The sequence below is a fragment of the Geospiza fortis genome, unplaced genomic scaffold (assembly GCF_000277835.1).
Source record: "Geospiza fortis unplaced genomic scaffold, GeoFor_1.0 scaffold657, whole genome shotgun sequence".
Taxonomy (NCBI): Eukaryota; Metazoa; Chordata; class Aves; order Passeriformes; family Thraupidae; genus Geospiza; species Geospiza fortis.
The window spans coordinates 175510-190243 of NW_005054481.1; the positions used below are offsets into that span (position 1 = coordinate 175510).

The following is a 14734-nucleotide window of genomic DNA, read 5'->3' on the forward strand; positions in this document are numbered from 1 at the left end:
AGGCCAGGAGGAGCCGGCAGCTGCAGCCTTGGAGACGAGGAAGAGAGCCAAAATGATTGCTAGTCCCGAGGATTTTGAGTCTGTGTGGGAGGATGAGCTCTATGAGAAGGAAAGCAGGGGTGCGTCCAGCCCAGGGGAGGCACATCCACCCGCCGAGAGTGCAGAGGGGGAGCCCCAAGAGCTGGGCAAAGGTGCAGCCACCAGGGAGCCAGGGCTGCCCAAGCCCTGTCAGCAGCCTGAAGAGAGGCAAAGGACCAAGATTTTGGAGCCAGAGCCTCCCCAGGGAGAAGGTGAGGTGCTCTCCAAGGACCGTGCAGCCTTCAGGAAGCAGGAGGCCAGAGTGGCAGCCACGGCCCCAGAGGTCCTGAAAATTAAAGTGAAGGTTGGTGACGACAGCTCAGAGACTTCTGCAACCCAGAGGATCATCTACTTAGGAGATCCAGAGGGGGAGGAGAAGGACAGTAAAGCACACCTGGTCTTGGACACTGGTGGGTGCCTTGGCTTGGAGGAGAGACCAGAAGCCCCAGTAAACACATCTGGGGAGGGATCCCAGCATGTTGCACCTGTGGCAGAAGGGCTCCAAGCCCTCTCCTCAGCAAGTCACCAGCACAGGACAGTGTCTGAAAAACCCACTGGAGCACCAGAGCCACCTGGGATGAGCTGTGATGGGACCAGCCTGGAGGGACATCCCCTCTCAGGGTGGGAAGAGCTGTCCCTGCAGCCAGAGAAAGCAGCTGGTGCTGGGGTGCCTGGAGGAGCACCCATGGGAGGTGAAGCCCTGCTGTGTTCCCAGGAGGTGGGACCAGAGGAGATGGAGCTGCAGAGCTTGGTGGGAGGCTTGAAGCCGTGTGGCCTGGCAGGGGATGGCCCCAGGGCTGAGGAGCACAGAGGGAGCCCAGCACAGTCCCCAGACATGTGCCCAGCACTGGAGGGGCTCTCAGGAAGGGTTGGAGCAGACAGCGACAGGGAGGAAAGTACCAGAGTGGTTCTTCAGATGGAAGAGATAGAGCCCAAGTCACCTCCATCATCAGCTGGGTCTTGGCAGGGCCACACTCACACCACAGGGCTGGAGGGGGACAAACCCAGTGCTCCTGTCCCTCCACCCCTTCCCCAGAAACCCAGCCCAGTCCCTGTGGAGCCATCTCCAGGTACGGAGCCTCAGGGCACAGACCTGTCCCTGGGCGCCAGCCCTGCCAGAGAGGTGGCCATGCCCGAGCATGTGAGCCCCTCCATGGAGGTGGCACTACCCATGGGCACTAATCCTGAAGCTGAAGAGCAATCCCAAAATGTGGGATTTGCCTCATGGAAACCCCATGAGGTGAAAAGTCCTGTTACAGGAGAACCACCCCAAAACACAGACACTGCAGCAGAGTCGATCCAGGTTAGAGACTTGGCTGCCAGGGAGGTGGCCCAGGACATGGGCACAGCACAGAGCAACATGTCTGCCACTGAAGAGCCAGTGCAGGAAGAGAAGCCCATGATCAAAGAGCTCTTCCAGGGCTCAGGTTCAGGGAAGCCAACCAGAGATGAAGGCTCTGGGATGGAAGAATTGTCCCATGACAAAAGCCTTGGCATGGCTGAGGTGCCCCCCAAGGGAGAAGAAGCAGAATACCAGACTGAGACAATCCTGAGGGACTTGCCCCTCCACACTGCAGATCCCAAAGCCCAAGAGCCACAGCAGGACTCAGAGTTCAGTGTTGGACAAGATCTGCAGGGTGGGAGCTGGACAGTCCCAGAAAGCACCAGGGACAGTGACCTGGCTCTGGGGCAGTCACCACACCATGACTCTCCCCCTAGAGCAGCTGCTGATGTCCCACCCTTCCAGCCCCCTGCAGCAGGATTGTGCCAAGGAAGCGAGGCATCCCAGCTCTCTGTCCTGGTGAATGAAGGCAGGACAGGGCAATCAGGTGGTGAGACACATCCAGCAGAGCCTGGGGTGTCGGTGTGCGTGGCTGGGCTGGCAGGAGCTGTGGCCCAGGAGCACGGGGATGCTGCCCTGGCCCCAGGAAGCCATGAGGACAGCAAGAGCTACAGGGAAACTTCCGTGGCCTCCAAGATCAAGATGTTTGAGCAAGGCGAAGCGGAGCGAAGGGCGGCCCAGGAGGGACAGGAGCACGTGCCTGAAGCTGAGACATTGGTGACAGCCACGGGGAAGGCAAATCTGGCACAGGATCTGCCTTTGAGCACCAGCCTCGCCTCACCCTCTGCAGTGGGACCTGTGTCCAGTGTGGGCTCCTTGGCCCTCGGGCAAGGGGCCGGCTCAGGAGGCACCTCCCAGCCTCACTCCCTGAAGGAAGGAGTCTCTGCTGAGCCCCAGCACGAAGACAGTGCCGACCTGGCCTCGCCCGACTCCGGCTGTGAGCTCACCCTGGCCGAGGCCGTGGTAACTGCACCGAGCCGTCCGGACGGGCCATTCGTGCGCATGTTCTGTGGCTCTGCCCGTGTCCAGTGGCTCCTCACACATCCATTGACTGGCAGCAGGCGCTTTGCATCCCTGTCCTCTCTGTCTGTGTGTGTGGTCAGGTTTCAGTGGCTGCATGCCCAGTCGGTTCATCAGCTTTTGTTTTGCGCCCCCCCAACATTTTGGCTCCCCGGAGAATGCTGAACCCAGGAGGGGCACCCGAGCTCCGTGGCCGGGAGCAGGAGAGGGCGCCGGGGGGTGGCTGGAGGAGCTGGGACTGTCACGGACACGCGGCCCCAGTGCGGCGTGCCCACGCTTCCAGCTTCACCCCTGCATTTCCTACGTTGGTTGATTACCCCTTCTTGCTTAGCTGCCACCCTGCCCTGCCTTCAGCAAGCTGGTGGCTGGCTGAGGGAGCAGCTTCCCTCGCTCTGGTGAGCGCTACAGCAGCTCCTGCAGAGTTCATTTCCTTCCGACTAACCCTTTTCTCTAATCCAGAGCAAATCTCAGCAACCAAGTGGGGAAGAGAAGGATTTATGTGACCCATCAGTAAAATCCAGCCTGAAAGAAGAGAATGTAAAGGCTGCTGTTCCAGTGGTCTCGCAGGTCTCAGTGCTGTTTTGCTAAGTGCTTCTCCCGGCAGTGTGAGCGCTCGCCCCGCGGCCAGGGCTGTGCTGCCCCTCCGCTCCCCTTGCAGGGCTCTCTGTATGTATTGGTCAGACACACCCCCCACACGTGTCTGCAGCGTGTTCCCCGGTGCTGCTGGACACCCTGTGTTTCGCCCATACCTCTCAACCTCCCACAGTGCCGAGGGAGGGGTGTGCCGGCACGCCCGGCCGTGGGGGATGGCCCTGGCCATAACGCCTGGAGCAGAGGCCAGGAGGTGGGGTTTCCTATGGCATCGGTGAGCTTAGAGCTGTTCCGAAGAGACAACTGGGTGTAGATTTCCCATGGCTTCATGGCAAAGTGTGGCAATGGGACACGTCCCCTCCGATGGCAGAGTTGAGAGGTATGTCCGTGTCTGGAGAAGAGTGGATGGCGGGAGGTCATCCCTTGGCTCTGGCCGTGCTGTCAATTACACTGACCAGGTCACCCTGAGACTCACCTGAGGCCTCTGGAGGGGCAGGTGGTGTCAGTGGGGCAGACTCACCCCGGGGCAGCTGTTGGGCTGGACCTCCCCCCAGGGTGATGCTTCACAGGATGCTCAGTGGAATTGGCTCATTCCTCTTCAGTGGAATTGGCACCCTCCTTTGCTTCTCCCTCACCGTGCCTGGCTGATGGGCCCTTTCCTTTCAAACTCTTCTCTCTTTCTTTCCCTTGTTTGTTGTTTTTTTTTTGAGTCACTGACATCCGATAGCCCTTCGTCTGAGCTCTTTCTGAATGTCTCCTGTCAGACCCATTGTTTTGCATCCATCTGCTTCCACCGGTGCACTGAAGTGCCTCCAAGCTGGCCGAGCTTTTTTTTTGTCTGACCGAGCCTTTTTGAGATGATTCATTGCCAACAAACTTTTGGCACAATCCAATGGAGTCGCCTTCTCTCCCGCAGCAAAGCCACTGCTGTCAGAAAGGTTTCGGTCTCCATGCTTGAGTTGTGTTTGACTCTACTCTGTGATGTTTGCTGCAGCCTTCCTCCTCCTCCTCCTCCTCCTCCTCCTCCTCGTGCTGCTGCCGTGTCCGCGCTGGCGCTGCCCCGCGGTGCTCACGGCCCCGTCTCTCCACGATTGTGTCTCCTTCAGAGAGCGGGGGCGAGGGAGGGCCCCGAGGAGAGGGTGAAACCGCCCCGGCACAGGGCCCCCGAGAGCGACACCGGCGACGAGGAGCCCGACCAGGAGAAGGACTCGGTCTTCCTGAAGGACAACCACCTGGCCATCGAGCGCAAGTGCTCCAGCATCACCGTCAGCTCAACCTCCAGCCTGGAGGCGGAGGTGGACTTCACTGTCATCGGGGACTTCCACGGCACAGCCTTCGAGGACATCTCCCGCAGCCTGCCCGAGCTGGACAAGGACAAGAGCGAAACAGAAGACGAAGGCCTGGTCTCCTTCCAGCACACTGACAAAGTAGTTCCTGGACTGGAAGAGGATGTCAAAGGCAGGGATAAGGTCTCCCAGCCCAGCCCAGATGTCTCCCAGCCAGAGGTACACAGGGACACCATTCACTGAGACCGGCCCGGTGCCATCGTGCCTCTGTGTCCCTCGTGCCCGCGTTGCCTGGCGCATTGTGCTCCTGGCTGGTTTTGGGGAGCATGCTGGCTGCCACCCCCGTTCCTGCCCAGTGCACGCTGTGTCTGTGTTGCATGGCTCTGTCACGTGCTTGGTGCATCTGCTAACCAGGAGAAGTCACTGCCACCTGTGTCCCTGCATGTGGCTGTCCCAGCACAGCCCACAGCAGCATGTGCGCCGCAGGGAGGGCACGTGGCACTAACCATGGGAGCTGTCCTCGTGTCCTGCATGAATTCAGTGACCAGTCTGTGTAGTGCAGAGCCCTGTGCTGCCCACTAACCTCTCTGGTCATGCTGGGGCTGGGAGGGATTGGCCTCGTGGAACCGCCCTGGAGCTCATGGAGGGTCACTCTGTGCTGGGAGGGGTCATAGCAGGGCTAACAAAATTGCATGTGCATGTGTGTGGGGCTGAGTGCATTCATGGGGATGGAACAGCAGAACCAGCCCCAGCTCCGTGTGGCCTTGTCTCTGTGCTGGGCAGGGCCATCTCTGACCAACCCACCTAGGGCAGCCTCCAGCCCTGCAGGTAAGTCCCCAGTGCTGGCCAGAGCTGCTGAGATTAGTCCAGACCTAAAGCCAGGAAGGAGCTGCAGAATTAGAGGGAGCTGTCTCTGAGCCATCCTGGAAACCCTGGTGTGTGGCTGTGGGGGATCCACTCCAGGGCTGTTGGCTCAAGAATACTGAGCACTGGTGAAGCATCCCCCATGCAGGAGCCCTGGGCAGCTCCAGTTTCCTGCAGCAGGGCAGTGCTGCCAGCCTGTGTCCATTCCCCTGAGGCTCTGACACCTTGGGTGTACCCAGAGCCACCAGGAGCTGGTACAGATCACAAAATGGCTGCAGCACAGGCATGAAACTGGCTTGGTGGCTCTCACTTGGCTTTTGAAGAGCAGTTTGTCCTTATCCATGGTATATATAAATCTATCCAAAAAAATCCCAGGGACAGAGCAGCAGGGCTGATTTGGGGTGTGTGGGTCACAGGGCACTGTGGGTGGTGCCTGTCTGCCCAGGGCAGCAGCCCAGCCCTGCTGTTTGCCCAGGTAGGACTCAATGTGACACTCACAGAACATCGTGTGTGTGGCACCTGCAAAGGAGCGGGGCAGGGATGCTTCGCCAGGGGCTGCTGCACAAGGAGCACAGAGTTAGAGTGGCTGGGCTGGAAGGGACCTTAAAGGCCATCTCTTTCCACACCATGCCATGGACAGAGCACTCAGGGCTGTTGGCATGGTGCCCCGGGCTCTGCTGACTCTCTGCTGTTCCTCCTGCAGCCCTCAGCGCCAAAAGCAGACGCTGTGACTGTGAAGAAGCCCGAAGCAGAAGGCTCCGCTCCCCATCGGGTCAGCACCACAGCCATGGCCCAGGTGACACGGTGGCTCCCCAGAGAGCCTGAGCCCTGAGGCTCCCCAAAGCCTCAGCCCAGCCAAGCCTGTCCCTGGCAGCAGCGCTGGGAGGGCAGTGGCTTTGTGGGGTGGTTGGGGGCCTCTGCTCACCCTTGGCATGGTGAAGTCCTCAAAAAACACAAGCTAAAGCCCAGCCAGGGATATTGTCTGAGTGTCCCTGGCCCCACCTGCCATGCTGCTGGGCAGTGCTGGCACACAGGAACATCTCTAGTGGGTGACAGCCACCAACTGGCTGTAGCTTCATTGCCCTCCCTGGCTTCCTCTGGCAACAGGATATGGCCACATTGTCCCTGCAAGTGTCACCCGCTCCCTGGTGGCACCTCCAGGCTCACCTGGTTTCCTTTGCCCTGGCAGGTGGACGGAGGCACCCCGGGCAGCAGGGACATCACCACCACCAGCACTGCCCAGGCTGGCACCACAGAGACAGCGCTGGTGACCTCAGTAAGCGGGGCTGGCCCTCGAGGGAGGGGCAGCCACTGTCCCCTGCGGTCCCTCTGCCCCTGTGGGAGTGACCGGGGCCACCTGTGCTGGGGGGACCCTGCCCCACTGGGGGTGTCTTTGGAGGGTGGCACCTGCCACGTTTGCCCCATGCCAACATGAGCCAACGTGCCATCTGCTCTTCTTTCAGGACCACGGCACCAAGGCTGGCAAAGGGGCCGCTCCCACCACAGACCTTCGCTCCCTGTCACCGGTGAGGGGGGACCTGGTGCCACCAGCAAGGCCAAGCTGGGGAAGGCAACCCTGTGGGGCTGGAAGTGGGTGGGATCGGTCCCACTGGGCCCCCTGCTGTGTTCCCAGCACTGGCACCCAGCTGATGTGTTGGTACTGGGAAGGGAAGAAGGATGCTCTGAAGGTTGGGGAGGAAGAAGTCAGGAGGCCCCAACCTGTGGGCTTCTTCCTATGCCAGATCCATACCTTGAGCATCTGCCTGAGGAGGACAATTCCCAAAAATACCCCAGTCCCTGGTGCATTGGGCTGAGATGCATTTAGCTCTGGGTGTCCTGCGGAGTCACCCAAGGGCCCCCACAAAGTCTCCTGACTCCCAGTGGAGGTGGTGACCACCAACCATCCTGCCCAACACAGCCCTTCCTCTGGAAAGGGATTTCTTACTGCACCCCTTCGTTTTGATGGAGTCCAGCCTGGCCAAACACCGGGTGCTGCCCCAGGCTCATCCCTTTGTGCTGCAGGGAGAGCAGCCCTGGGGCTGGGCTACCAGTGCATCCTTCCCAGCCTTCCTTCCCAGCCCTTAGCATGCAAAGTGGGATGGACAGAGGCAGAGGCAGCCTGAGAACTCCATGCTACAGTGGCCTTGAGGGTGGGCAGGGAAGAGCCAAAAGCAGCCATGAGACCCTCTGCCCACTGCAGCTGCTGTGGGACTGGATACCTGTGGAAACGTCTCCCTGCCCCACCCAAGCCCTTGGTGCAGTTGGAAGCACAACTCATTGCCTTTTTCCCCTGCTGTGCTCTCCCCTCCCATGCTGGGCTGAGGGGGTACACCCCAGAAGGAGGTCCTGGCTGGCTGGGGGCTGGGCTGGGGCTCCCCAGGAGCAGAAGGCTCTGGGATGTCCCCAGACTACACTCCAGGATGTCTCCTGACCACTGTGTCCCACTGCTCGTGTCCCGCAGATCTCGGGCGGCTCCGCTGGCAAGGAGGTGCTCACCAGCATATTCAGTGCCACTGCAGAAACACTCTCCACCTCCACCACCACCCACGTCACCAAGGTGAGAGCAGCTCCAGGGCTTCCTGAAGGCCACTGGAATTAGGAGATGGGTGGATTTATGTTGTGCTAGGTACAGCAGAAAGGGCCCCTCTCCTTCCAACAAGCCAAGAGCTGTGTGCTGTCCCATGGAATGGCAATCCCACAGAGTGCTCTGTGCCCTGGGTGCTGCCTGTGCCATCCAGCCAGGTGTGACCACAGCAGGCAGGCACAGCCAGGGGTGAGCATTCAGCCAGGGGCGGGCCAGGGGTGGGAAGTGAAGGAGACGAGGCTGCAGCAGAGTCTCACCCATGGCCATTGCATCCCCAAATTAAATACATGCTTTTCTTCCAGGGAACAAGGGACAGGGTGGGAGGAAATGGCCTCAAGTTGTACCAGGGGAGGTTTAGATTGGATAAAAGGGAAAATTTCCTCACAGAAAGGGTGGCCAGGCACTGGCACAGGCTGCCCAGGGCAGTGGTATGTGACCATGTTCACAGTGGTCAGGTTGGGGGAAGAGACGAGGATCTGACTCCATGGTTCAGAAGGCTTGATTTATTATTTTATGATATATATTACATTAAAACTATACTAAAAGAATAGAAGAAAGGATTTCATCAGAAGGCTAGCTAAGAATAGAATAGCAAAGAATGATAGAAAAAGCTTCTGTCTCGGACAGAGTCCAAGCCAGCTGACTGTGATTGGCCATTAATTAGAAACAACCACATGAGACCAATCACAGATCCACCTGTTGCATTCCACAGCAGCAGATAATCAATGTTTACATTTTGTTCCTGAGGCCTCTCAGCTTCTCAGGAGGAAAAATCCTAAGGAAAGGATTTTTCATAAAACAGTCTGACAGTGGTGGAGTCCCATCTCTGGAGGGGTTTCAGAGATGTGTAGCTGTGGAACCTGGGGACAGTGGTGGCTTTGGCAGTGCTGGGGGAGCAGTTGGGCTTGGTGATCTCAGAGAGCTGTGCCAACCTCAGTGATTCTATAAAGACAGCAGCAGTTCTGTGAGGGAGCTGAGCTGCAGGAGCGTGCTTGGCACCTGCCCCAGCCCTTCTCCTTCCCCTGGGGCTGCTGTGTGCCTCCCTTCTCCCTGAGCCAGGGGCAGTGGGAGCTCTGCTGGATTACAGGGCAGTTCTGAGGGGATGCTGGTGCTGTTCCTGCTCCTGTGGCAGAGTTCCCTCCCCTGCCTGGAGCTGGCTGCTGGGGCAGGGGTGAGAGCTCTCCTTGTCCCCACGCAGACTGTGAAAGGAGGGTTCTCCGAGACCCGGATAGAGAAGCGCATCATCATCACGGGGGATGAAGATGTGGACCAGGACCAGGTAGGAGCAGGATGCTCTGCCTTTGCCCACTTCTGGCTGTCCCTGGATGCAGCACTGCATGTTTCTGCTTCTGGCTGAACCTGTTTACTGCTTTTGGCCAAAAACTGACCACCGAGGCCCCAGACCTGTCCAGCAGGGCGGGTTCCCATGGGTGCAGTGACCCTCAGGCCATCTCCCACCATGAAGCCATGGCAAAGGCCACATCCTAGTGCAGAACAGAGTGATGGCATCACTTTTTTGTGCTCATAAACACATTTCTAGGTGTCCTTTCCCTGTTGAAATACTCCAAAGTGACCCAGGTCACCTCTCTCTTCCAGCACAATCTCACTACAGATTGAGCCTCTCCAGGTGACGGTGCCTCAGTGTCAGAGGACAAAAAGTGACACACTTTTGGGATGAAATAACAAAGACTGACACAAGTGTTTAGGTCCACAAGGTCACTTTCCTGTGCCCTCACAGGGATTTGTTACTTAAGAAAAAAAATAAAGAGATAAAGTAATTAAAAGGCTCTGAAATAATTTTTAGAATTATAATAATGAATTTGATAATTCCTGTAGATTTTTCTAGTGTTTTCCTCTGCCCAGGTTTCAGTAGCACATCTGTACAGAAAAACAGCAGAGAAAGGCAGCTCATGGGGGCTGTGAGTCATGGATGAATTCCCAATCATGCTGGATTCCCATGCTGGGCTTCAGCCTCTTCTGCCAGACTGCTGTGGGTTCAGCTCTGAACCCTGCATTCCTATCCTCCTGGAATCCCACTCTGCTCCTTGGAATGCTGCTCAGCTGCTTTCTGGCTGCAGTCACGGCGCCTGATTGCAGGAGAGGGAGGATAAATGCTCTCTCTCACCCTTCTGCTTTCCAGGCACTGGCTTTAGCAATCAAAGAGGCAAAACTCCAGCACCCTGACATGCTGGTAACCAAAGCTGTGGTGTACAGAGAAACAGAGCCCTCTCCAGAGGAAAGGGACAAGAAACCTCAGGTAGGTGGAGAAGCTGCCAGGTGTGATTTACACCTGCTGGTAATGGTGGTGTCACAGGTCACAGTCTCTGGTCCCCACAGATGGTGGCATGGTGGCTCTGGGCTCAGCCACCTGGTTGTGGTCAGGAAGCCACTACCATGCCACTGAAAGCAATGCTGTGGATGCCACCCTGCTGTCCTGCTCAGCACAGGGCTCAGAGGCCTGTATTTGATGTAAAGAGGCTCATTTGATGTAAAAAGGAAAGGACCTGCTCATCCCCTGGGGTGGGAAGGGAATGAGGGGATCTCAGGTTTTTGGGTAGGCTGAGGCACTTGGCTACAGGTTATGCAAAGCCAAAGTATCAGAACAGTGTTGGCAGAAATTATATTTTCTTTACAAAAACTGCACAGGCTTTCAGTCCCACTCAGATGCCCAGGTTTAGTTTTTATACACACACAGGTGTAGGCAGCAGCACACAAGGTTTGCACCTCCCTGCAGGCACCCCAAAGCTGTCACAGTCCCAGACACTTCTCTAGGGCTTGGGGAGTCCTGCCCCACCCTGAACCCCCTCTTTGACCCCATTCCCCCTGTCAGCCAGGAGATGCAGCTCCTCTGGGCTGGCACAGCCACCAGAGCCCTGTGTGGGAGCAGTGGGGACAGAGCTGGAGAGGAGAGGGAACAGTTCTGGGGGCTCTGGCCGAGCCAGGCTGCAGGTGCCTTTGGAGAGGCTCCTTGGAACTGGGATTTTCCATTTCTTTATCATATGAAGGTTCTGATTGGCAGCTTTTAAGCCTGGAGAAGTGACCAGCACTGCAGCTGGGGAGGCCATGAGAGGCTGGTGGAGCTGCCTCGCCCTGTCCCACAGTACAAACATTCCTGCATCCCAAAGGATCCACCCAGTTTTAGTTGAATGGCTTAAAGTGAGGGAGTGACAGCTCCCCTCATGTCCTTCATGCACCAACACCAGCCCAGTGCCTGAATTCCTGCTAATTACCAGAGCTCCTGCTAATTAAATGCAAACTGTGGCCCCGAGTGTTTGCAAGGTTTCTATCCAGTGCCCTCATCCAAAGAGGCGCCTCCATGGACTGGCACTCCATGACTTGGTCCTTTCCATCTGCCTTGCACAGGAATCTTGACCAACATGTTCCTGGAAGCCAACATCTGTATTCCAACCTGGAGAACAGGGGAGAAGGAGCCTTCATGCTGGATTTATCAGCAAGACATAGACATCCTGGCTGCAATGTTCATGGCAAGAGACAGAAATTTTTAAAAAAGGAATAGCAAATATATTATATATATATATACATACATACATATATATATATATATATATATATATAAACAGAAAACAAAATGCATCCTTGCACTGCTGCTATATGCTGGAAACGAATAGCAAACAACACCACCAACAAACAAAGCCAACCCTCTGCAGATAAATTGAAGAATTTCCTGGATTGGTGATCAAATCAGATTTTAAAAGTCATAATAATAACAATAATCTTGGTAACAATACAATAAGCCACCATCTTGCATGTTACATGAAAGGACACACAATCATGAGTTCATTTGTTGCACACTGAATGGAAAGGAAAACTGCTTTGCAACAAAGCAAGTAAGCAAACTGAAGTAAAAAAACACAAGCAGAAGCAAAACCATTCCCCACCTCTGGAAAGAAGAGAGAAAAACATTCAAGTTATGACCTTAGAGTTATTTTCCAATTCACAAGTGTCGTTTCGCCCTTCTCCTCATTCCATGCTGGTTTTTTGCATTTTTTTGGGGTTTCTGTTAACTCTTCCCCTTCCCTTCCTTATCTTCTCTGTGCACTTGTCTCACCTCTTGTTCTCTGAAGGTATTTAGGAATGGGTTTCATTTCAAACAAAGCAAATGATATGTACATGGTTTCTCATCTCTAACGAGCAGCCTGTGGGGTTTCATATGGATGTGCATTTCAGTTCTGTATATTATTCTATATAACAGAGGGGGAGGGAGGGAACAATGCTGAAATAATTCAACAGTGCTGGTACAGACGATGCCAACATTTTTAAAGGTTAACTCTTGGATTGACTGTGGTTGGTGTACTTGGAGACTCTTAGATCACCCGTGGGACTCTGAGTCCTGCAGGAAGGAATGGGAAAGGTTTTGGCTGCTGCTGGCTGGGGGGGAAGGGGAGAGGGACAGGGACAGGAGTGTCCTGCTGGTGATGTGCAGTGTGTGGTGGTGAGGTTTGGAGGGGCAGCGTCACCTGGAGGGGCAGGGAAGGCTCCAGCTCCCCCAGCCCCGGGCAGGATGGGCTCCCAGCCCCAGAGCCACGGGCTCAGCTGGGAGCGAGGTGGGAGCTGCAGGGCTCGGGGCTCCCCTGCAGGAGCCTGCCCCTGGGTGGGATGGGTTTGCTTTGTTTCTGGATCCCAATAATGGAGGTACTTGAGTTTTGTGGTAGGGTCAAAGGCAGAGGGGCTGTTTGTGCCCTGCCTCCCCCACGGCCAGGGGTGTGATGGCAAAGGGCTGGGGACAGCACTGGCAGGGCCGTGGCAGTGCTCCCCGGTCTGCCTAGGGATGGGCAGTGCAGGGAGCGTGCTGTGCCCATCCCTGCAGTGTCCCCAGCGTCCCAGGCTGGATGGGAGAGCCCCAGAGGTGTCAGAGGAGCTGCTCCCAGCTCAGCCTTCAGCCGAGGCTCCTCCAGGGCTGCCTTTGGAAGGGGACCGTGGGCCAAGCCCAGGGCCCCGTACACTGTGAACCAGGCAGTTCAGGTAGGCTCCCAACCAAAACCAGAAAGGAAAAGAAAGAAATGGGTTTCCTTCTTGGAATTGTCTCTAGCTCCTGCAGAAACAGAAGGGCCCATGATTCTGCACCATTTTGCCTTTAGTCTCCCACCCCTGACACAGGCTGTGCCCAGGAGCGGGTGTGCTCTGCCAGGCCCTGCCAGGGCTTGCAGGATGCCCGAGCAGGAGCTCCTGAGCCTTGAGGATGCCGTGGGCAGCCCCTGCTCCCCCCTGCACTGCCCAGCAGGGAGCTGCTGCTCGCTGGCAGCTGCTCCCCAGTGAGCCTGTTCTCCTGGCAGAGAGGCGTGGAAGGCAAGAGCACAGGGGCTGCCAGTGCCAGTGCCCATGCCCAGCTGCCAGCCACGCACCTCCAGAGAGCACAGCCCCAGCCTCACAGCACTTAGGGCAGCTGCAAAGAGGCTCCTTTTGTCTCGTTTGTTTTCCCAATGCACCCAAGCCAGCCGTGCCCAGCAGTGGCACTGCCGGGGTGGTGGAGGGTGTTCGCCATGGCACAGTTCAGGGCTGGGGGAGCCCACCTGGCTGGGGCACCTCCACAGCCCACCCGAGGCTGCTGTGAGCCTGCAGAGTTGCTTTCAGCGTGGTGCCCAGCCGGGGAAGCGAAGGCTGCCCTGGGATTGAGCAGCTTTACCGAGTGAGGCTCCCTGTGCTTGGGCTGCCGTGAGTTCTGTTTGCAGTGAGCAGCCCCTGGCTCCCGCCGCGGGGTCATGCGTGGCACTGTCAAAATCTTTTTTTTTTTTTTCTTAAAAAAAAGAAAAAAATTAAAGAAAAAAAGCTCACTGCTTGTTCTCCTGGCGAGGTGTGGCTTACTGCTGCTCAGCCCCAGCCTGCCCATCACCACACTGTTTCAGATAGCTGGCCACTGCTTGTTTTCTTCCAGGGGCCTTTTCTGTGGAAAGGGGTGGGAGACATGAGTGCCTGTTTTTACCCAATCCCACAAATTCATTCTGAACCTGGCCTGCGATTGCATGAGTAATAATAACAGTAACAATAATAATAATAATAATAATATTTATTTTTATTTGAGAAGCACCTTACCAACCAACTGCAACGCTCTGTTGTTCCTTCACTAACTCTCCTTTTCTCTTCCCTTGTTCTCCCTCTCCCCCTTTGGTCATACTCCTTTTCAGTGCTCGGTGGTGTATGCGTGTGTGCTCACTGTTCTTGTATTCAATAAAAGTGAAATAAATGTGTTTGATGCTAAATCACCCAGGGGCCTCAGAGGACTCTTTCCTACTGATAGGACGGAGAAGGGAAGGGTGAACCTTGCAACGGGAGCACTGCACATGGAAATACCAGGCTTTGTCTAAAGAGAAGATCGTAGAAATCACAGAACCCCAGAGTGGCTTGGGCTGGAAGGGAATATAAACCTCATCCTGTTCCATCCCCTGCCATAACCAGGGACACCTTTGGCTAGACCAGGATGCCCCATCCTGCCTGGCCTTGGGCACTGCCAGGGATGTAGGGGCAGCCCCAGCTGCTCTGGGCACCCTGTGCCAGGGCCTGCCCACCCTCCCAGGGAACAATTCCCAATTCCCAAGATCCCATCCATCCCTGCCCTGGCAGTGGGAGCCATTCCCTGGGTCCTGTCCCTCCATCCCATGTTCCCAGTCCCTCTGCAGCTCTCCAGGAGCCCCTTTAGGCCCTGCCAGGGCTCTGAGCTCTCCCTGGAGCCTTCTCCTGTCCAGGTGAGCACCCCCAGTTCTCCCAGCCTGTCCCAGAGCAGAGGGCTCCAGCCCTCGGAGCATCTCCACGGCCACCTCCGGACTCCGACATCTCCCCACCCGTCCAGAGCTGCAGAGCCCAGAGCTGGTGCAGTTCTCAGGTGGGCTCTCAGCACACCAAGGGCAGATGAAGATGTTGCCAGGTCGGGAACTGCGGCTGCCGGAGCCGGGAGCGGCTTCGTGGCGGGTGCTGAGCGTGGGTCACAGCGCGGGACAGCAAAGGCGCTTGTGA

At 56.6% G+C, this 14734-nt stretch overlaps 2 protein-coding genes across 8 annotated transcripts in view; both read left to right on the top strand.

Moving 5' to 3' along the window:
* EPB41L1 (erythrocyte membrane protein band 4.1 like 1) overlaps positions 1-13986 on the top strand; it is a 26676-nt gene extending 12690 nt beyond the window's left edge. Inside the window, exons 13-20 of one of the 7 annotated variants that reach the window (XM_014310070.2) lie at positions 4138-4536; positions 5885-5977; positions 6371-6457; positions 6645-6707; positions 7643-7738; positions 8964-9044; positions 9906-10022; positions 11129-13986. In XM_014310070.2, coding sequence (XP_014165545.1) covers positions 4138-4536; positions 5885-5977; positions 6371-6457; positions 6645-6707; positions 7643-7738; positions 8964-9044; positions 9906-10022; positions 11129-11137 — 945 coding nt within the window. In that variant the 3' untranslated portion in view covers positions 11138-13986. Of the gene's footprint in view, positions 1-4137; positions 4537-5884; positions 5978-6370; positions 6458-6644; positions 6708-7642; positions 7739-8963; positions 9045-9361; positions 9550-9905; positions 10023-10770; positions 10905-11128 lie in introns of those variants that run through there. The other 6 variants (XM_031063095.1, XM_031063096.1, XM_031063097.1 and 3 more) reach the window with 6 other exon arrangements.
* A 649-nt stretch (positions 13987-14635) lies between these two features.
* Positions 14636-14734, top strand: part of AAR2 (AAR2 splicing factor) — a 6727-nt gene continuing 6628 nt past the window's right edge. Inside the window, exon 1 of the mRNA XM_005428394.3 lies at positions 14636-14698. Within this exon, the coding sequence (XP_005428451.2) occupies positions 14636-14698 (63 nt within the window). The remainder of the gene's footprint in view (positions 14699-14734) is intronic.